The 24,367-nt window shown below is 41.8% G+C and overlaps 1 protein-coding gene across 1 annotated transcript in view; it reads left to right on the top strand.

The window, feature by feature from the left end:
• The window catches only part of LOC126095730 (T-complex protein 1 subunit beta), a 55,635-nt gene extending 32,419 nt beyond the window's left edge, over positions 1-23,216 (top strand). Inside the window, exons 6-9 of the mRNA XM_049910499.1 lie at positions 14,939-15,113; positions 20,714-20,891; positions 21,025-21,228; positions 22,801-23,216. Coding sequence (XP_049766456.1) covers positions 14,939-15,113; positions 20,714-20,891; positions 21,025-21,228; positions 22,801-22,973 — 730 coding nt within the window. The 3' untranslated portion in view covers positions 22,974-23,216. The remainder of the gene's footprint in view (positions 1-14,938; positions 15,114-20,713; positions 20,892-21,024; positions 21,229-22,800) is intronic.
• The last annotated feature ends 1,151 nt before the right edge of the window (positions 23,217-24,367 follow it).

Raw genomic sequence — 24,367 nt, forward strand, 5'->3', positions numbered from 1 at the left:
GCTTTCAGTGCTTTGGCTACAATCTGTGATACCACACCTAGATATGGTAGTGTACACCATTTCTTGCAGATACAGGATGGGGAAGCAAGTGGGGCATAGAGGAGGGGTATAATTTTCCATTTTTGTTTCCTGTGCAAGATGTGGTCAGTAATAACTGTGGACTGTAGCAATTGGTTGTGGCAATACATTTTATTGTACCTAACTGTGCTTCAAAATCATCTCTGGACATGCGGATAGATATGATACGGTGTACCATTGAGTGGAAAGCTGTATGTTTGTGAGCTATGGGGTGCTGTGAGCAAGCAGGTATTACTGTGTTTTTAGTTGTAGTTTTTCAACTTTGTAACATTGTAACTTCTTTGCTGACAGTACTGAGTAAATGTCTGAAGATGGCCTTGCAAGCCGAAAACCGGTTAACATAATAAAAGTAACACTGTGGAACAATAAGCAAACTGGTGCTTTTCATTTATTATTGGTTGTACGTTGTGAGGTGGAAACATTCCTGTGAAACATTGTATTCTGGAACTAGCATCAGTACAAGCAATCACATTTGAGCACTCTACATCGGAACCTAGAGTCTCATGCAGTGAAAGAGAGAGTGCAGTTTGAGATCAAAAGAAATATAAATCCCCTGTCTAGACAGTTTATCTGGGGAGATGATGAAAGAAATGGATAAGGAATGTGTTGATGTATTGCATTCGTTGTGTAGAAGAATAAGGGAATCTGAGGAGTGGCCAGAAGATGGGTGGGAGTCCGTCGTCAACCCCCTAATAGAGAAAGTGTCAATCAGGAACCACTTTAGCTACTGAACTGTTTACCTCATATCCCATGCAAGCAAAATTTTGAACTAGTGTTTTGAAACTGTATTTTCAGTCTCACATAAGAACAGGACAAGATGATGTTGTTGAGGAAAAGGAACTTGTGAACAGATTCCCAACATAACAAATAACTGAGAAATCACAAGAGTTCCTGTTTTCATCTACTTCGTTGACTACAGGACAGCATTTGACTATTTTGTCTGGGAAAAGTTGTGGCAGGGCTGACAGAGTTCAGTGTCGCACTACACTTGACTGCTGTGATCAGAAGTCTGTACAATAATTGCCTTCCAGCTGTGAAGACGAAGTGCTGGCAAGTCTGATTGCTTCAGTGTATCAAAAGGTGGCAGGCAGGGTTCTTCTGTCCCCCAACTGTACAAAATCTATGTGGAAAATGTCATTAGGAATGTTCTTGATGGTTGGATTAAAGGCATCCTAATAGGTGATAAACTATTAATGACCTAGCAGATTGCTCATGACACTGTGCTTGCTGCTAGCCGTGAAGACAAACTTACTGAACTATTAACAAAAGTAAAGGATGTAAGTGTATCACGTGGATTAGACATCAGTCTCAACAAGTCCAAACTCACAATAGTTGATAGAAGAGCACAGGTTCAACTCACTGGTCTGTTACAGGAACTGGAAGTCATGCGTTCTTTCATATATGAAGGCTATTCAGAAAGTAGGGAACGTTTTGGCATTTAAAAAATATAAGTACAAGAAATACATTTTATTATATAGTTCTGAAAGAATGACTGACATACTACTTTTCTACATAGTCACCAAACACATTGAGGCACTTATCATAGTGCTGGACAAGATTTGAAATACCTTTGTCGTAAAATTCTGCTGTCTGAGACTTCAGCCAGTGAGTCACGCCCACCTGGAGTTCCGCATCGTCATCAAAGCGCTGTGTTGCAAGCCAGTTCATCATCTTGGGAAACAAGTGGAAGTCGCTTGGTGCAAGATCAGGGCTGTAGGGCGGATGAGGGAAAATTTCCCATTTGAATTAATTAAGGAGTTCTTTAGTGCGATTTGTCATACAAGGTCGGGCATTGTTGCACAAAAACGAAATTTTCTACATCAGCTTTCCTCGGCATTTGTTTTGAACTGCTCTTCTAAGGCTGTGCAAAGTTTGACAGTACTGAGCAGAATTTATGGTTGCTCCACGTTCAAGAAAATCAATAAGAAGCACACCTTTTCTATCCCAAAACACTGTCAGCATCAACTTCTTTGCTGACAAGGTTTGCAAACATTTTCTTGGTTTTTGGGGTGACCTTCTGTGCCCCCACTCCATGGACTTTAATTTTGTCTCACAATTGACGTGTTTCACCCAAGTCTTGTCACTGGTAATGATTCAATCCACTAATGAATCACCATGTTTGTGGTAGGCCTCCAGAAATGTCAACGTTGCCCCAATTTGCTGTTCTTTATGGTGCTCTGTAAACATTTTTGGCACCCATCGTGCACAAAATTTGTGGTAGCCTAGCTATTGAGTGACAATTTCATACAACAAAGTCCATGAAACTTGTGGAAAAGGAAGCGAAAGCTCCGTTATTGCGAAGCAACAGTTTTCACAAATAGTTTCATCAACTTTAGCGACAAGATCGTCAGTCACAATGCTCGGGCATCCACTCTCCTTTTCATCATGAACATTTTTCGATTATTTTTAAGCCGAATGCACCATTTGCAGACTGAATATTCACTCATTATGTTGTGTCCATACACTTCGCACAGTTCACAATAAATTTCTATGGGTTTTAGGTTTTTTGCCACAAAAACCGTATCACAGACCGCCACAAAAACTGTATCATAGACTGCACCTTACAACTGGCGGGATTTTCGATTGCAGCACACATTTCAAATTTGAATATTGAAAAAACCAGACGTGCAGAGACGTTCCCACTGTCATGGATGGATGCCGACTGAGCTGCCGAGCATGCACATACCAAAATGTACGCAATTGGTGCAGGCCTAGCGGCGTCAGATGGAAACGTCCCCTCCTTTCTGAATAGCCCTCGTATCTTGGGTCAGCCATCAGCAACATGGCAAGCTGTGAAGATGAGAAGACTATGGATCATGCTAAGGTGAATGGTTAAGAAGCAGCTTAGCAAAATGTGGCTGAACAAAGCAATAACAAACACCACAAAGGTGTTGTTGAAACATTTGTGTTTTCCATCTTTTATGGTTACGAAATATGAACCCTTAAGATGAGAGGCAAGCAGTGTATTGATGAAATTGAACTTTGGTGCTGGCCAGGATACTGTGCCCCCCAGGGGCTCAGCATTCATTTGCTGAGTACGGGCTTGGCGACCCCGGGGTCCTGAGCTGGGGACTGGTCGGCGCCGCCAGTTTCCTGTCACCGTAACCCCCGGACATGCTTCAGCGACCACTGTATGGCGCGGCGGTGGAATGTTGTGTGCTGTGGGGAATGGTAATCTTGGCTTGACCGCCTGGATTGCGAGGAAGGACAACCTCTATAAAAACCCCTCAATCTTCCGGTGTGCTCCGCGCCTTTGAGATGCATGGCTGTTGGGGTGGAACAGTCGCAAGCGGGCAACCTCTGGGGCACCTGCCGCACCCCAGTTGTATCAGGCTTACTCAGGCACGCGGGGCTCTGTCTGAGCGGACCTTTAGTTCCCTAGCTGCTCGTGGGACCACAATGGACCCTTCGACCTCTACGTTTCCCCCTACCAGTGGATTGGGTGGGCCACTGGTAGGAAAACACACCCAATCGAAAAAGCGACTTCGTGCTGGGAGTCCTCCAGCGCCTGGTGTTGATCGAGATTTATCAGACTGTCGTAACAGAGCATATGCTGATAATCAGAATGTGTTTTTGATTATTAAACGGAAGGAGGGTAGCTTTGAGAGGGTTTCTCCCTTTTACATCCACAAGGGTCTTGAGGGGATTGCAGGAACACTTAAATCTGTGAAGCGACTTCGCAATGGGACTCTGTTAGTTGAGACTTCTAGTTCCCGTCAAGTCGCTTCTCTTCGGAAGGCAACCTGTCTTGGAGAGTACGCTATCGAGACCGAGCTCCACTCCACTCTGAACTATAGTAAGGGTGTTGTGACATGTAGGGATTTGGTGGATATCCCCACAGATGAGTTAAAATCTGAATGGGCTGATGACGGTATTGTTGACGTGCAGCATATTATGAAACGAGTCGATGGGAACCTAGTCAAATCCGACTCGTTTATTCTCACGTTCAGTTGCCCGAGACTCCCAGAGCATGTTAAAGCGGGGTTCTTACGGTTGCCAGTAAGGCCATATTTCCCCAACCCCATGCGCTGTTTTAAATGTCAGCGCTTTGGGCATACTACGTTGGGGTGCAATGGGATAGCCACTTGTGGTAAATGTGGTCAGCCTGCCCATGAAGGAGCCGATTGTTCATCGCCTGTGAAGTGCGTGAATTGCTCTGGGAGTCACCCTGTCTGGAGCCGGGTCTGCCCCATCTATCTCGAAGAACGGAAGATACAGGAGATTAAAACATCTAAGCGCATCCCCTATGGTGAGGCCAAGAAGCTCTTTAAGACCATGCAACCTCCTGTGTTTACAACGTCTTTCGCTTCCGCTCTGAAGAAACCGGTACAAATGGCCACTGTTGCTACGCAAACGGAGGTTGCTAGTGTTAGCACTAATACCTGCGTTTGCCAGTGCACTTGTGCTGCTGCGGTTGTTTTGCAACCTGCGGCTCTCCCTGCAACATCGGACAAGGCTGTGGTTGCTGACATTGGGGTACTTCCTGCCTCTCCCCCTATGGCGCCTTCTGCCCAGGCGAGTAAAGTTCCACCTGTTGACAAGGCTGTGCATTCTAAGCCCTCCAAGACAAAGACGCCGAAGGTGAAGGTTTTGCCACCTGAGGAGACTAGTCAGGGTCGGTCCGATGACGAGGCCATCGTACTGTCTGACATCTCCCGTGGGTCGTCATCGGAGCTGATGGACATCGATGTCGAACGGGGGCGATCTTCTCGCCCCAGGAATAAATCTCCGGCGGGTACGGGCTCTCCTCCGAAGCCCAGAGGAAGGGTGAAAGTTCAGCCACCCTAATCACTGGCTCCCATATTACAGTGGAACCTGAATGGGTTCAGGACGCATGTGGCCGAATTACAACTCCTTGTACGAGAGGGCCCTTTGTGCTTATGTCTCCAAGAGACACATTTTCGGGCCACTGATGCTCCTTCTTTACGGGGCTATACCGTATATCGGAAAGATGATCTGACGGGGCAAAGGGCAAAGGGTGGTGTTGCGGTTTTTGTCCGTGACCTGCACCCCTCATCTGAGCTCCCTCTCGTTACAGACTTGCAAGCAGTTGCAGTTGACCTTCTTGTGGGTCGGAGGCTCACAGTCTGTTCAGTCTACTTACCTCCTCAGGATGTGATAGACTCTGAGGCTCTGACAGACCTTATTAGCCAACTCCCCCGCCCATTTCTTCTGCTGGGGGACTTCAATGCTCATAATGTCTTATGGGGCTCTCCGACTACTTGCCCCAGGGGTCGCATTCTGGAAAGCCTCATGATGTCTGAAGAACTGTGCATCCTCAACTCTGGTGCCCCCACTCATTTTTGTACTGCTTCCGGGTCGTCGTCGGCTATTGACCTTTCCTTTTGCTCTCCAGCACTTGCGGCTTCTGCTCTGTGGGAGGTTGTTGCTGACCTCCATTCTAGTGACCACTTCCCCCTTTGGATTCGCCTCCTGGATGAGGCTGTGGCATTTTCAGTGCCGCCTCAGTGGCACCTCTGCAGAGCTGACTGGACGCTTTTCAGCCAACTGGCTGTTTTGGAACACCGTGCCAGCGTCCACGAATGGGTAGACCATGTTACAGCCGTGATCTCCCATGCTGCTGAATTGTCCATTCCATGGTCATCCGGTAATCCCAAGAGGCGTCCTGTCCCCTGGTGGACCACTGAGTGCCGCTCCGCCATCCGAGCCCGCCGTGCAGCTCTGCACTGCTTCAAGTGCCGTCCCTCAGCTGACAATCTTGCGGCCTTTCGGGTGGCAAGGGCCAAAGCGCGGCGAGTGATTAAAGAGAGCAAACGACGGTCATGGCAATTGTTCTTGAACTCCATCTCCCGCTCCACTAATTCTACGAAAGTATGGGAAGCCATCAGGAGGATTTCTGGGCAACGCAGCCCACTACTTGTCACGGCATTGCTGCATCAGGGATGTCTCCTCACGGCGCCGAGAGACATTGCCCAGACACTGGCCATGCATTTTGCGGAATCTACCGCCACAATTAACTGTGATCCAGATTTCTGCCGCTACCGAACTGCCATCGAGAGGGGTCACTTGGACTTCCGGTCTCCAAATTCTGAACCCTACAACTGCCCCTTCACAATGTGGGAACTGGATTCGGCGCTGTCTGTGGCTCATGATACTGCGCCTGGTCATGATCAAATCCGGTACAGCATGCTGCAGCACTTGTTGCTGCCATCCAAGGAAGTTCTCCTGAGTTGTTTAATTATGATATGGTTATCCGGCACATACCCTGACTCATGGAGGGAGGCGGTTTTGATTCCTCTCCTCAAACCGGGGAAGGACCGAACGCATCCCAGCAGTTATCGCAGTATTGCTTTGACGAGCTGTGTCGGGAAGACGTTGGAACGCATGGTCAACCGTCGCCTGGTTTGGCTGCTCGAGACCAGGCAGCTCCTTAGCCCCTCTCAGTGTGGCTTTCGGCGATGTCGTTCCACTATCGACAACTTGACCCTGCTTGAGGCGGCCATCCAGCAGGCCTTCCTACGTAACCAGCATTGTCTTGGTGTCTTCTTTGACATTCATAAGGCGTATGACACTACTTGGCGCCGCCATATCCTCAATCAACTCCATGAGTGGGGTTTTCGTGGCCGTCTCCCCATCTTCATTCGGTCCTTTCTTTCCCACCGCCTCTTTCGTTATAGGGTTGGTAATGTGCTATCTGATTTGTTTGTGCAGGAGAATGGTGTTCCTCAGGGAAGCGTTTTAAGTGTCACCCTCTTTGCTGTCGCCATTAACAGTATCACGTCCACTATCCGGAGTCCTGTCCAATGCTCCTTGTTTGTGGACGATTTTGCTGTTTTCTGTTCTTCCTCCAGTCTTGTCACTGCTAGTCGGCAGTTGCAGCTTACGATACAGCGATTAGAGGCATGGACTGCGAAGACGGGTTTTACCTTTTCTGCAGAAAAATGTGTGTGTGTTCATTTTAATCGTTCTCTACGTCTTTTTACCTCCCCTGAATTGCGTCTGAGGGACACCATTCTTCCTTTTAGCGACACTGTGCGGTTCCTGGGCCTCACCTTTGATTCCAAGTTGTCGTGGTTGCCTCACCTTAAAGACCTCAAGGTGCGGGCCCTGAAGGCACTGAATATTTTGAAGTGTCTGAGCCATCGGTCCTGGGGAGCAGATCGGGCGCGTTTGCTGCAGTTCTATAGGGCTTTCGTCCGGTCGCGTCTTGACTATGGTTGCACCGTGTATGGGTCAGCAAGGCCTTCGTATCTGAAGATTCTTGATGCAGTACACCATGAGGGTATCAGGCTGGCCACTGGTGCCTTCTGTACCAGTCCCATCCCCAGCCTGTGTGCTGAGGCAGGGGAACCGCCGCTCGCCATCCGGCGGCAACTCCTCATGGTGCGACGGGTGTGTCAATTCCTTGCCTGTCCTACCTCCCCTGCGTACCCTATCGTTGCCCGACCGCCTATGGAACGTGTCTTTTCCAGTCGTCCCAGGGCAACGAGACCATTTGGGATTCGTGCCAAGCATTTGCTTGAGTCCCTTGGTGTGGAGCGTGTGGCCCCCCAACGACAAGGTTTTACTCGCCTGCCTCCCTGGTTGCTCCAGAGGCCCAGCGTCCTTTTAGACTTGTCGGAGTACCGGAGGAGTTGCACTCCTGCGTTTGTTTTTATCTCCTTGTTTTATGATATTTTAAACCAGCATCCCGACCATGTACCAGTATTTACGGATGGCTCTAAACAGGGGGACTCTGTTGGTTGTGCTGTTATTTTCCCTGATCGAGTCGTGCAGTTACGGCTTCCTGCGGCGTTTACCATCTTTGATGCCGAATTGTTTGCGATCTTGCGGGCATTGGAGCAGATGAGGTGTGTTCCCAGTCTTAAGTTCCTCATCTGTTCTGACTCCCTGAGTGCCCTTCAGACCATGCAACACTTGTACCCAGCGGATACGGTCGTCCAGAACATCCATGATGCCCTCCTCCACCTGCAACGGCAGGGGAAGGAGGTGTCCTTCTGCTGGGTGCCAGGGCACGTGGGTATTAGGGGAAACGAACTGGCGGATGTGGCTGCCAAAGATGCATGTTCCCTCCCTCATGTTGTTGAATGTGCCGTCCCCCTCCATGCTGTTACCTCCCTCCTGCGTTTTCGTGTTATGCGTCAGTGGGAAGAGGAGTGGCTGGCAGTCGGTGACAATAAGCTGTGTCTGGTCAAGGCTACCACGCGGCCATGGCATACGTCCTACCAGTCATGCAGGCGGGATGAGGTTCTCCTCACTCGCCTCCGCATCGGGCACAGTCCATTAACACATGGTTTTTTACTCCGGCGGGAGGACCCCCCAATCTGCAGTTCTTGTGGCGTCCAGATTACTGTCCGCCACATTTTACTTGACTGTCTTTTATTCTCTAACCAGAGGGCGGTGGTTTCCTTGCCACCGGATTTGCCCTCTATTTTACAAGATGACGCAACGACTGTAGTTAAGGTCTTACGGTTTTGTGTCCTGTCCCATTTGTTGCCTCGGATTTTAGGGAGAGGGTTTTAATGTGCTGCTGGGTGACTGGCTCACCCGGGTTTTAGGTAAGAGGTCAGCCAGTCACGATTACCTCCTTGTTTCCCTTCGGTTTCTGTTCTCTTTCCCTTGTGTTTTCTTTCCTTTTTAGTGTGTCCCTTCTCCTCTCGTTTTACCTCTGTGTGTGAGGATTTGAAACTGCGTCAGGTCTGTGTGTTTTAGCCGTTCTCCTTGTTCGCTGTTTGTCTTAGTCCCTTCGCTGCATGTGTTCTGTTTTTATGCGTTTGGGCGCTGATGACCACGCTGTTTAGCGCCCGTAAACCTCAAACACACACACAACACACAGGATACTGTGCTTAAAATGGACCAAAAGATGTGTCCATTATTAACTCAGTATTTCCAGGCACCTTTTTTCTCATGTCAGCCAGATAATTCTCCAGTTCTTTGGTCATATTGTGAGAAGAGAGAGAGAAAATTTAGGAAAATAATTGTGGAAGGGAAGAACAAGAGGAAGAACAGTGAGCAGGTGGATAGATCAAATCAAAATCACTGATCTACTCCTTCAGCAGGCTCTACAAGAAGCTGGTAACCTTCCGGGATGAAGACACTTGATGCATTGGGCCACTCTGCTCAGCAATGCACAAGATGACTTATGATGATCGTGTGTTGATGGCTACACTTTACACCATGACATCATCCTCTTAGCCTGTCACAAAGTTGAGACACTGGTTTGATGTTTGGAAAGAGCATATTCCAAACCCACATCCTGTCACCCAGATTTTGTTTCCTGTGTCCCTGAGCTATTTAATGTGAATGATGAGACAGTACATTTGAAAAAAACTCTTGCAGGTTTTTAAATGGTCCTAGATATATACTTGAAAAAAAAATCTCACAAGATAAATAAGGACAGTTAGAATATTTAAATTGTACTCTATTATAAATAGATTACCACCTTATATAAAATTGAAATAATGCAGACTTGAAGAGTGAGGGTCACAGAGTAGCCCAGAGAAGTTCCCAGAGTGCCCCAGGGAACTAAAACACCAAGAACAATCGCTTCTCGGCTTTTGGCAAGATCAATGTGTAGTAGTATGTATTAAATCAATAATTAATATAGTAATAACCCACCATCCTCCCCAGGAGTACCTACATGGCAGAAGTGGCGTAGGTGTGAAAGAGTTGATCTATTTACAGAATTGGATATTATTCCTTGTGTTAGCCAGGGACAGAGTGCTGACAAATATTTTTTTAAGGTTGAGGATACTCTCCAAATCTGTGTGTAGCATTGGCGTCTCATGGAAATTACTAAAATTTCAATTAGAGGCACAAAAACAAATAGTGTGTTACAGTTCCAAAACTGGGTTTTTGTGAATTTCCTAAGTATAGCTCTGCTAAAAGTGTTAATTAGGCTGATATGTGAAGTTAGCTTAAATTGTTGCAGATAAAGTGAAGCGTAATAGCAATCACCACAAATTGTTGACTGCTTTGTATTTGGTTATATTTTACCCTTTGTAGTGTCGGCAGTTAGAATAGATGCGCAGTTATTCCTTGTCTGTTATAGGAAGCATCTAAAAGATGTTATATCTAGTCAAGATTTTACATTGATGATGCAGTTTTTATTAGTACATCTTTCTGTTTTGCTCAGTCACTACATTTCACTCCACCATTTTGATTTGATTACATATGGTTCCCATAAAGGATTTTTCACTTGTCATTGTTGAAGGTTCATATCGTATCCTGCTAATAATGGTTTTATGATTGTACATGAAATCCAATGCAGTAGCCAATCTGTTGTGGAGAAGGCGTCATATAGCCCCACAGGTGTAGCCTCTGGATAACACAGGGATTACTCTGCAGATAACTGAGCTGTAACTTCCTGTACATTAAGGAGTAGGTGCCTGTCTAATCTGGGGCATCAGAGCTCAAGGCAACAGCTTCTGTGCCTGGTAGCCTTTACTCTGGCGGAGAGGTGCCCATGGGGAGTGTTCTAATCAGATGAGTGACATCATGACGGAGATGCCTCATCCTTCTCTCGCTTCACTGAAGAGGACACCTATTAAAGTCCCCCACTCATAGAATGAAACAGACCAGCAGTCTACCATCAGTTAGTGGCTGACAGAGCCACAGTTTGCAGGTTGTAGAAAAGAATGGTCCTCTCCTGTCTTAGAAGTCAAGACAGGAAAATCATAACAGAAACTGAAACCTCACAGGTAACCAGAATAATAAATTGAAATTTTAGCCAAATTGTGCTTCTCCAGTCAGTCCAGCCCCCATCCCCCATGAGGTTGAGTCTATGAGTACTGGTGGTCCCGTTTTTGCCTTCTCTGCTTTCTCAGATACCAAGTTGATGTTCCTCCAGTGGTACTGGAATGGATCTTATCACTGCCTGGCTGAACTACAATTTATGGCCACTTTGCAGTTGGTGTGACACTTAGAGACATAGTTCTCAAAAACCCAACTGCCTGCTATTAAAAATTAGTTATGCCCCTGTACAAATTGCGTTAACACCAAAAGAACATTTGGCGCAGTCAGTACGCTCACACGCTCTTACACTACCAGTGAATGGGTGCCACTAACCACCATGCCAGAAGCTGTAGTTGTTTACTTATACCAGCCAGTTAGGGTAACAGAATGTGTGTCTACTTCCAGATATGTCTTTACTAATAAAATGTGTATATACCCTGAGACAACTGGGAAAAACCCAGGAATTTTTTAGAATTATGTTCATTGTTTGTTTTCAGGTAAATCTTTGTAACTTTGACTGGTACGAACTGATACTCTGACAAAGAATTTTACTTTAGCACACTGCTGCAGCAGTAGTACATAAATGAGAGAATAACACCAAAACAGAACTTCAGTTGCAAAGAAAGTGTGCCATTTACAACAAAATACACTGCACACATTAGTGTCTGCTGACAGCAAAAAGTGTCACAGGCTTTAATACGAAGACTATGCAATACTTCTTATTAATAAACTACTTTCAATGAGCAAGACGTCACAGCTATTTACGTACCTAAAGGGTCCCATGCCCAACCAATGGATCACAGCAATCTGTCGCATGGGCGAATAATTGCTTCATAGATCGCTTGTGTGCGAGCAAATTACAGTGACCGGTGACCAATAGCTGTTTGTGTGGAAACCCCAAATAATATGATCCCAGACAATTTGATCGCTAATACATGCTAATCGTGCACGCAAAATGGCTGCTTGGCTGGTTAAGAGTGGTGTGTGGCAGTATGACAGTAACTTGTTTCTCTAGTTATTAAGCATGGTTGCGCAGTTTTGTTTCATTTCGCATTGCCGGTTTGAGTGAGAAATTTACGTTAAAATTCATGGTTATGTAAGGACAACGAACTACCTAGAGAAGTGAAGTGAAAGCCAGAGTTGCAAAACAAAATATACCCATAGATTGTGCAGTGATTAGCATTTTGAAGCTTGTGCTGTAGAAGAATTGATGGAAAGTTCATATTCTTGCTACAATGGGCTCCCTCTTATGGCTTTGAATTATTTATGAAATAATTATGCTCTGTGTTAAAGTTTTTAACTTCAAACGGAATGTTGTTCGTGCCTCTTGTAATGTTAAGAGGACATTTTTATTTAAATAGTCAGGGCAAATCTACGAAGTGGGATCCAAAAAGAACCAGAATTTCTGTTACGTATTTTTATTGAACTTGACGTTCACAATACCTTAGTCCCTTTCAAAGTATTGTCCATGTGCATTAAAGCACTTGTGCCAATGCTTTTGCCACTGCTGAAAACAGTTCTGGAACTCTTGAGACAGGATACTGTTCAAAGCAGTTAATGTGTTTTCTTTGATGTCATCCACATCACTGAATCACTTTGCTTTCAGAGTTTGCTTCATCTGTGGAAACAAAAAAAGTTAGACAGAGCCAGATCAGGTGAGTAGGGTGGCTGAGGCACAAGCACCATGTTGTTTTTTGCCATGAGGTATTGGACCATCAGAGCTGTGTAGGCTGGAGCATTGTTGTGTTGGAGCAACCAGTTCCCATTTCTGGCCATTTTTCATCACGCACTCGTTACCTTCATAACACATCCAGATAAAAATGTTGCTTCACTGTTTGTTCTGGAGGAATGGACTCCCTGTGGACAACGCCTTTGATATCAGAATACAAATCAACATTCTTTTCACACTGGATCACACTTGATGTGCTTTCTTGGGTCATGGTGGTGATTTAGTTTTCCACTTGCTTTGACACTTGCTTTGCATGTGGAATGTATCTGTAGCACAAACTCTCACCCCCATTCACTATTCTTTTAAGAAAATTTCTCTCACTGTGTTTCACTCTTCAAGTCATGGCAAATATTCACATGATTTTCTCTTTGGTTTTGGTCGTCTTTGAGCAAGTGAGGAACAAATTTTGCAGACACCTTTCTCATGTGCATATCTTCGGTTAAAATTTGCTGGACCCTGCTCCGTGACATTCTTGTTTCCTCAGAAATTAAGGTCCTCAACAATCTTCATCAATTGCATGTTTGTGCCAATATTTTTGTCATTTATTGCTGTCGAGGGACAGGGGCCTCGCATGTTTTCAATTGACATGCTGGATTTGAAATACGAAAACCACTGTTAGACATGCAATTTCCTCAAAGCATCATCCTTAAAGGCTTTCCACAGAATACTAGTAGCCTTGGCTGCAGATTTTCCTAACAGAAAATAAAATTTCAAATGGTCACTTTATTCCTTCTTGATGACCACATCATTAATCGCCAAAGGGTTGAAATACTAACATGATCAACAGAGCACCACAAACAAACCACTTAACTAAGACTGACGCCTGTTTACCGAGTGGCATGGAAGACCCCAAAATAACACCACCTAGCGGCACAACGCGTAACTACAAAGCATGTGTGTGCGACTCTTTGATTCCAGTTATTTTTAGGTCCCTCCTTATATTATACAGTTGTATTCAAGTCCCTTTTGTTCATGTAATCTAATTGTTCTTCATACAGTCTATAACAAGAGTTACGGTAATAAGTAGTGCTGCTATTGACATCTCTATGCACACAGGAACGATCTGCACAACCCATTTGTCATCGATAAAAAATGTAACATATTGTGTAAAGTAACCTGCAGTTCCCAGGAAAAGCATTTCAAAACAAGTTTAATAAATTATAATTCTCCTTTATTTTAAATTTGTTTTGCAAGTATTCCTGGGGATACAGAAATTAGCTGCAACTGCTGCTAAACATAGTTCATTTTCTATAGCATAATTTCCTGACACAATGATGTTCATTATACTGATCAAAATTACTTGACAAATTGCTCGTGCTTGGTGTGTCAAGGCGAGTGACCAGTTAAAAGTGATACCGATGGATCACTGCCATCCGTCACTAGTGTGTGGGCTCTTAACCGATAGCAGGAAAATATTGCGAATGGTAGTTTGAGAAGCATTGCTTTCAAAGCTTCAAAGTAAATTTCCTTTTACACAAGATAAATTATGTTGCATGTGATAATGTGTGATGAATTTCTTAATTTCACAGATCATTTGACTCTCATTCAAAACTTAACACTTTACTAAGCATCCAGCTAGAAAAATTTCGGACCCAGAAGACCAGCTATTTATACCATAATTTAAAGTTTTAATGGCACTTTTTTATATATATGTATATAGCTTAAGGGATAATACACGCTAAAAAAGATCAACACCATAAGTGAAAGCTTAGCTTTTGTTATAGCTATACCATATGTGTATTAATTTAAACCAACTTTTCCTATTTGCATGTTTGTGTTAATTGACGGTGATGTTGCTTTTTGCTGACTACATTATGTGTCATCTGCTCTAAATGTCTGTTGTCATTTGCTGGCTAGATCACCTGATATCAGATGTGAGTGACTGACAAAATCACATTGCAACCTTGATTTCAGTGCTTCGGAAGCTACCATGCTGTTCTTGATGGAATTCACATTTAGACTTTCATGATACAAAAGATATGGTGTTTTGTTTCCTAAAGTGCCAGGAAGTTGTATGCTGGTGTATAAAACCTTTACTATTCAAAGGATTCATAAGTTTCACAGCTCTGAGAGGAAATATATTTTTACTTAACGCAGAATAAAATGTATTTTTACCAGTGAAAAGTGTTTTCTCACTTGGAAAAAAGTATTTTTAACTGTGAAATCTGGGAATTTTTTTTCTTATTTGCGTATATAACCTGTAATAAAATGTGACATAGTCATGCAGGAGGCAGGCGACCATTACTATAATAATCAGCAGTTCTGCATTCAGGCTTACTTGCCAGTGATTTAATACAGCAATTGATACACTTCAAATTACTTACAGTTGTAGTGTTGAGAATACCGCTGGTTTTGGTGAGATACTGAGTGTCTTCTGTATGTTTGCATTGAAGCAGTGTAGAACAAGTTACTCAGATATTCTACATTTTGTTACAGACAGCTCATCTATAACTACCCAGAACAGCTCTTTGCAGATGCTGGGGTTATGGCTATAGAACATGCAGATTTCGATGGCATTGAACGGTTAGCACTTGTAACTGGAGGTGAAATTGTTTCCACTTTTGACAACCCAGAACTAGTGAAACTGGGACATTGTGATGTTATTGAGCAGGTATGTAGAATTTAGGTGAGAAGTTTTTCTGTTCAATTTAGTGTTCTATAGTAAATTCATTGTTGTGATCACAAGTTCATTTTCATATCTTTGATGGAGTCTCTTTATGCTGGACTGAGTGAAGTGGCACGGTGGTAAGACACTGGACTCACATTCAATTGGATGGTGATCAGATTCAACAGCTGCCGCCTCCTCCTCCTCCTCCTCACCACCACCACCACCACCACCACCACCACTTACCTAAATTTTCCTTCACTAACATTATACACATCTCACTTAACTTTCATTTAGGATATGGCAGTCAGGATGTTATCACAAGACAGTTCTGGAATGCCACATTTTTGGGAACATCTGTGATTCTACTCCATTTTTCTTCAGGAGCAATGTCGTCCTCAACAGCAACTGATGTGCCACAACTAACCTTTGGGAGACAGTTTAACACAGTTGATTGTGTTGCACAATTCCAGGCAGCAACAACCATATGCATAGTCTGCAGAATGTTGACTCTCATCACTTCTTTCCTGTCAGGGAATGTAATTTTGTCTTTAACAATGTGTATTATGCCCAGTTACTGATGCTGATTTTTGCTGTTTGGTGGAAGGAACACATCATTTACACTGGCGAAATAAATCTTGGGTGAAGAGCCTGGTATGAGTGTGCATAGGACACAGTATTTCGGCAATCGACCATGTTGCCATCATCAGCGCATCTGATGATGGCAGTGTGGTCGGTTGCTGAAATATTGTGTCCTGTGTACACTCATACCAGGCTGTTTACCCGAGATTCATTTTGTCATAAAATACGCCTGGAGAAATTGAAGAATCACATCATTTACATTCATCAGTAAATAATGAGCACTATTTTCATGTCTGCTGCACCCATCATGGCACCTAAGTACCTGAGAAATCTTGTAAAAATTTACAATGCCATCCAGGCATTGCTGTTATAGATACAAGATGGTTTTTCTACATTGTAAAAAATATATGGAGGTGGTGTTGAATAGTAGTTCTTCACCATGTTGGAAAGTTTTATGTCATTACGCCACAAAAGTATAACTGATAAATTCGACAATAACGACAACAACCATGTCACAGCTGACACTTCGTAACTCAGTGAGAGTGACGTCTATCATGTGACCAGGGTTGCATGGTAGGCAGGACGAAATAATTTCAGGATCATTAAATGCTTTTTCCTGTATTGCCACATGGGAATGAGATCTGGTAGTGTCAACTGAAAGAATGGTTGGCCATATACTGCCATCACACAGTGCAAAAGACCTGTTTGAAACTGATAGAAATTGGAAACTCTTTTGGACACATTACGAATTGCTTTGGCACATTATAAATTGCATAAAAACTGGATATTAAATTGCAGAAAGTTTTAATGTTTATCCCCTAAAAGCGGACTACCTCTCACAGTGGGGTTTGTTGAAAGTAGGCAGGAATAACGTTGTTTGTATGGAAATTTCACCGGGACTGGCGGAAATATTTATTTAATGTAGGATTTCCTTAAAAGCGGGTTCATTAACTTGAGGTTTTGCTGTATGTTCAGGTATTTTATGTAGCCCATTTCTCATGCAGTACATGCCATGTTACTTGGTACTTGGATTTGCGAAGGAGTAGCTCATAGAGCATTTTGTTGTGAGCACTGTTCGCACACTAGTGCAGTGGTGAACTTTTCATTTGCATAGATTTCACAGCATTATACACAGTCTGATGGAATACTCACATTAAAAGTAGTAATAATAATAATAATAATAATAATAATAATAATAATAATAAAAAGAAAAAAAACGAAAAAGGTTAGGTAAAATCTCACAACAAGAAGCGATAGAGCAATTAGATGAAAAGAAGCAGAAATTACAAGCATTGGTCAAACGACTTAGAAGATACAAAAAAAGTGAAAATAGAAGGAAACAAAACCAAACATTCAACACAACCAAAAGAAATTTTACCAGACAATAGATAACACACACATTAAAATAGACAATCCATCAAACATAACAGACATGGAACACTTCTGGAGCAACATATGGTCAAACCCGGTACAACATAACAGGTATGCATGGTGGATACAAGCAGAAACAGACACATACAAGATGATACCGCAGATGCCTGAAGTGATAATTTTGCAACATGAAGTCACCCAAGCAATTAATTCTACTCACAATTGGAAAGCCCCTGGAAAGTATAAAATAGCAAATTTCTGGCTAAAGAAGTTCACCTCAACACATTCACATCTAATTAAATTATTTAACAGTTACATTGCAGACCCATACACATTCCCTGATACACTTACACATGGAATAACTTATCTGAAACCTAAAGATCAAGCAGACACAGCAAACCCAGCTAAATATTGCCCCATAACATGCCTACCAACAATATACAAAATATTAACTTCAGTCATTACACAGAAATTAATAACACATACAACACAGAACAAAATTATAAATGAAGAACAAAAAGGCTGTTGGAAAGGAGCACGAGGATGTAAAGAGCAACTGATAATAGATGCAGAGATGACATATCAAGCTAAAACTAAACAAAGGTCGCTACACTACGCATAAGTTGATTACCAAAAAGCTTTTGATAGTGTACCCCACTCATGGTTACTACAAATATTGGAAATATACAAAGTAGATCCTAAATTGATACAGTTCCTAAACATAGTAATGAAAAATTGGAAAACCACACTTAATATACAAACAAATTCAAATAATATCACATCACAGTCAATACAGATTAAGCGTGGAATATACCAAGGAGACTCATTAAGTCCTTTCTGGTTCTGCCTTGCTCAGAACCCACTATCCAACATGCTAAATAATACAAATTATGGATACAATATTACTGGAACATACCAACACAAAATCACACATTTGCTATACATGGATGATCTAAAACTACTGGCAGCAACAAATCAACAACTCAACCAATTACTAAAGATAACAGAAGTATTCAGCAATGATATAAATATGGCTTTTGGAACAGACAAATGTAAGAAAAATAGCATAGTCAAAGGAAAACACACTAAACAAGAAGATTACATATTGGATAACCACAGCGACTGCATAGAAGCGATGGAAAAAACAGATGCCTATAAATATCTAGGGTACAGACAAAAAATAGGAATAGATAATACAAATATTAAAGAAGAACTAAAAGAAAAATATTGACAAAGACTAACAAAAATACTGAAAACAGAATTGACAGCAAGAAACAAGACAAAAGCTATAAATACTTATGCTATACCAATATTGACCTACTCATTTGGAGTAGTGAAATGGAGTAACACAGACCTAGAAGCACTCAATACACTTACACGATCACAATGCCACAAATATAGAATACATCACATACATTCAGCAACTGAAAGATTCACATTAAGCAGAAAGGAAGGAGGAAGGGGATTTATCGACATAAAAAACCTACATTATGGACAGGTAGATAATTTAAGAAAATTCTTTCTAGAACGAGCAGAAACTAGCAAAATACACAAAGCAATCACTCATATAAATACATCGGCTACACCACTGCAATTTCATAACCACTTCTACAACCCTCTAGATCACATAACATCAACAGATACGAAGAAAGTAAATTGGAAAAAGAAAACACTACATGGCAAGCACCCGTATCATATAACACAGCCACACATCGATCAAGACGCATTCAACACATGGCTAAGAAAAGGCAATATATACAGTGAGACGGAAGGATTCATGATTGCAATACAGGATCAAACAATAAACACGAGATATTACAGCAAGCATATTACTAAAGATCCCAATACCACAACAGATAAATGCAGACTTTGCAAACAACAAATAGAAACAGTAGATCACATCACAAGCGGATGTACAATACTAGCAAATACAGAATACCCCAGAAGACATGACAATGTAGCAAAAATAATACATAAACAGCTTGCCTTACAACATAAACTTATGAAACAACACATTCCCACATACAAGGATGCACCACAAAATGTACTGTAGAGTGATGAATACAAATTATACTGGAACAGAACCATTATAACAGATAAAACAACGCCACATAACAAACCTGACATCATACTCACCAATAAAAAGAAGAAATTAACACAACTAATCGAAATATCCATACCCAATACAACAAATATACAAAAGAAAACAGGAGAAAAAATTGAAAAATACATCCAACTGGCTGAGGAAGTCAAGGACATGTGGCATCAGGATAAAGTTGACATTATACCAATTATACTGTCAACTACAGGAGTCACACCACACAGTATCCACCAGTACATCAATGCAATACAGCTACATCCAAACTTGTATATACAACTACAGAAATCTGTAATTATTGATACATGTTCAATCACCCGAAAGTTCCTAAATGCAATATAACATATACCGTACAGTTAAAAGGAAGTCACGCTTGATCAAGGTCCGCGTCACTTTCCATTTTTGACCAGACATAACGTCTGAGGAAAGAAAGAAAGAATAATAATAAGAAGAAGAAGAACTGCCGAAAAGCTTCTATATGAGCTCGAATTTCTCTGATTTTACTGCTGTGGTCGTGGAGGAAATAATAATTATGTTGTTTGATTCTTCTTAGAATGTGCGTCTTCTGAATATTGATAGAATATTGCAATGAGATTCACAGTACCTCTTTTGCAGTGTCTGCCACTGCTATTGGTTGAACATCTTGTGCTCGTCAAACGAACCCTTAAGGAAATACACAGATTCAGATGGGAGCTCCTCCACCTCTTGTATTAAACATCTCTGGTAGGTATCCCAGACTGACGAGATGTACTCAAAAATTGGCAGTACAACAGTTCCTGTGGGCGTATTACATTCCACTAGAATTCTAATGAATCTTGGCTTGCATCTGCCTTTCCTACAACAAGGTGGAGCATAGGAAACATGTTTTTCATTATTATATTATTTATTATTGTTGTTGTTGTTGTTGTTGTTCATTATTATTATAAAATTTAAAAAGAGTGCAAACACATTGCACAAAAGTGGAAGGCAACTGAGGTGGCTGTTCTTTCAGAACAGAGAAATATTTTGTGAATAGGGTGAGGCAAGTCTTCATAAAGAACACATTATCCTGGTTGTGGTCTACCAGGTAAAAGGCAAGAGAGCAGGAAATGCCTGAAGAAGTTAATGTTACGTCAGACATGTCTTTCATGGAAGTTTCTCATTTACAAGCAGCCCTATTATTTTCTTTTTTACTAGACCAGTGTAACAAATTTAATATTTCAGTAAAGAATTTGTGCTCATGTTGTGTAATAAATGCCCAGCATAATGCTAACACTAGAGGAGCGTTATTCTCACGCAAAAATTCTGTAATAAGGAACTGATTGCCATTTTAGTACGGACAGAATTAGTAGTATGAATTAGTAAGAATATTTTCTGTGTGGGTACTCATGTCGTTCTCATTAATTTCTAAAGAAACCTTCAGAGAAACTCTATGACTAACAGTTACATTATAAACTGTCAGAGGCTGATTACTATTTTATGGTGGAGATTTTTAACAGCAACTATGATTCTGTATTTTTAATATTTTTAGCTAATTAGCTAAAATCGATGTGAAAATGTTTTGCTCTTATAATAGGTCATGATTGGTGAAGACACACTGCTGCACTTCGGAGGTGTTGCTCTGGGTGAAGCATGCAGCATTGTGATCCGTGGAGCGACTCAGCAAATCCTTGATGAAGCTGACAGATCTCTTCACGATGCATTGTGTGTACTTGCAGCAACAGTCAAAGAATCTCGCACGGTCTTTGGGGGAGGTAAACAATGACATTTGCTACATTGGTTTTAAGCCATTTTGTTTTAGTGATTCATGGAAACTATATTATTGTCGAATATCAAACATTATATTCTGCATAATTGACATAATATTCTTTTATTGTGTTTGGGTAGGTTGCAGTGAAATGCTTATGGCTGGTGAAGTGATGACAGCTGCTTCAAAAACACCTGGCAAAGAGGCTGTGGCAATGGAGGCATTTGCCCGTGCACTACAGACTTTGCCTACAGCAATAGCTGATAATGCAGGCTATGATTCGGCGCAGCTGATTTCAGAGCTGAGGGCTGCACACAGCCAGGGATCTCATACAGTGGGTCTTGGTGAGTAAAAGAGGGTGGTGGGGGGGGGGGGGGGAGATATTTCCATGTTTAGTTGGGCACAAGACGGGTCATCTTATTATAAAGTGATACACATACTCAGCCCACAGAGGGACCAAATTATTCAAATTTAATCCACTTTAGTTTACTCCTTTTTATTTTTGAATCAACTCCGTAACCATGCACACATTTTAGGTAGGGCTTGAGCTGTTCCTTTCAGTTTTATGGTAGCTATTGATTGGTGCTATTGATTGGTTAGTGTTAATTGTTTTAAGAGAAAGGAGACTGGTGAGCAGATGTGTAGTTTTTTTAAGACTGGCAGTTCATTAATGCTTTGAGGAAATGCTTCCTTTTCTTGTTCAGAGATTGAACAAGTCACTGTACAAGTGTTAAATTTTTGTAGGAAATAACTCCAGTCACAAGAATCCTATTACAGAAGGGAAATAATTGGAGGAAGATGGTATTTGCAGTCTCTTTGGTCCTGTCTGATTGCATCATTGTTAACGGATATCTCTCTGTCAAAGTGGAGCAGGTAACATACTACATATCAAAGTGTGGAAAGTAGCAGTCAATACAATATGGCCCAGTGTCCAATGCCGGACAAACGCTGGACAGAAATGGGGCATGTAATTATCAGTACATTGTTTAATGACAGTATTATGAAAAAGGTAGATTGCTACATACCATATAGCAGAGATGTCGAGTCACAGACAGGCACAACAAAAAGGGTGCTGATGCCAACCAGAGACAGTGGTCATGCGTGTGAGAGCTGCATTTGCCTCTGTGTGTGTGTGTGTGTGTGTGTGTGTGTGTGTGTGTGTGCGTGCGCGCGCGCGCACGCGCACACACACACACACACACACACACACACACACACACACACACACACACACACAGAGAGGCAAATGCAGCTCTCAGCGTGCGCGCGTGTGCGTGTGCACGCGTGTGCGCGCGCGCATTCAGTAGAAGGCCTTCTGACCAAAAGCTTATGTGTTTAGTAGTCTTTTTGTTGTGCCTGTCTGTGACTCAACATCTCTGCTATATTGTGAGTAGAAATCTATCCTTTTCATAATATTGTCATTATTCCATCCTGGATTTTTCATTGTTCAGTATTGTCAAAATACTTCAACTAGAAATGAAGTTTTCTACTTCTCAAGTGTGTCCTCACCATTTATGGACTGGAGTGCTTACCTACATACTGTTTCTTTTTTTTTTCTCTCACCTCATCCTTTTAACAGGCCCTTTCATCTACCCTTCCTTCCCACAAAGAAAAGAAGTAATAGTTTCAGAATCTAGGATAATTTCTTGTACTTCCATTTTTGCTTGTGAGCAGTACTAAGACTTCTACCTCCTGTAAGAAAGTCCCGGCCAAGTATCCCGTCTTGTAAGTGTATAATTATCTCAGTAGAATTTTCCTTTAGATCTAATAAAGCTCCTTTTAACCACTGTATTTGCTGTGAAAATCAGCATTTCTTTTAAAAACAATCATAGATTGTGAGCTTAACACTTGATGTTTAGATAATTTGCATTGTAAAAGCTAAGTACATCTTTTACAGAATGAATTTCTTTTCACAGATATGGAAAATGGAAGAATTGGTTGCATGAAAGCTTTGGGTATTACAGAATCTTTTGTTGTGAAGCGTCAAGTTGTTCTTTCTGCAGCTGAGGCTGCAGAGATGATTCTTAGAGTGGACAATATCATAAAAGCTGCACCCCGCAAACGTGTCCAGGACCGTGGTCGTTGTTAACATTTTGTTAATTTAAGTATTTTTTTTTCCTTTCTTTCCATTGCATTTCAGAGAAGAAAGCTTTTCAACAGTTTCTAACATATTTATACCACTCTCTAAAAATATTAATTACTCTTGCTGAGTGGCTACTGAACTACAGTCAGTTTAAAAGACTTATCATATAATTGCTTTTGTAAGTAACTAAGTGTTCAATTTTTGTTACACTGTTATGCTTAAGTTCTAATAAACAAATGTGATCAACTATTATGATGTCAGTAGTTCTAGAACTGCTACGATTTTTTGAATCCTAGAGTAAATTTTTAAGCAAAATTGTCATTCAGGTACTAATTGTAATAATGTATAAGTGGAAGTTCTGATTATTTTCAATTTAATATTCATAATATCAAAATCCAGTCTAAAGAATATGCATTTAGAAAATTTCACCTTCATCTAGTATTGAACACGTTTAATTTGCATTTGACATATTGAGTAGAGTATTTGTCTGAAAGTGCAGCAGCACAAGAATAACATCCTCTCTAATAAAGTGAAAAGTTAAAAAATTTACATTTTAATTTACACAGCAATTAAATAACTTAACACAAATACCTGAGCTTTTGTCACATGGGATGAAGCAGCTAACTTGGAGATCCACACAGATGGGAAATCCAGCATTATGAGAAACAGTGCCATTTGTGCACGAGAGGAGTGGTTATCAAAATTTTGCTATGTGCACTCTCCAGTCACAACTGTCCACCTTATTTGTCTCACAAACCACACAGTTTGTTCATGAAAATGTATGCGCATAAAATTATTGCATTTGCCCTGTTAAAATGCACATTTCCTCCCTTATCCGTATGCTAGTCCTACTATTCTTATTGTGGTATGTATAAATAAAAACTTAGATATCCGTGAACATGTAATAGGACAAAAAGTGAAGTTAAATTTCCAGACTTCTGGCATAAAAAGTTACCCTCGTTCTGCCAACTGCATTGTCAAAGAGTGCAGAAGATGGGGCACAGGTTCAGGGCACTGCCTTGCTCTTATGGTGGGAAACTGTCCCTAAAAGGTGAAAGAACCAGCAGTGATCAATGGCATGAGAATGGAGAAGGCAGTGGAAACCGCTACATTAGACATTTTGTGTTCCACTGGACATATGGCCTGTAGTTGAATAAATGTCTTGATGCTCTCCATTGGCAAAACTAGTCCTCTGTTCAGATCTTTAGGAAGGGAGTGCCAAGAGGGAGGTGACCATGAGAAAGAGATCGAGTAACCAATGGAAGAGTAACATTCTAAGAGTCGGGGCATGGAACGTCAGAAGTTTGAACGTGGTAGGGAAGATAGAAAATCTGAAAATGGAAATGCAAAGACTCAGTTTAGATGCAGTGGGGGTTACTGAAGAGAAATGGAAGGAAAAC

This window comes from Schistocerca cancellata, chromosome 8, assembly GCF_023864275.1.
Source record: "Schistocerca cancellata isolate TAMUIC-IGC-003103 chromosome 8, iqSchCanc2.1, whole genome shotgun sequence".
NCBI lineage: Eukaryota > Metazoa > Arthropoda > Insecta > Orthoptera > Acrididae > Schistocerca > Schistocerca cancellata.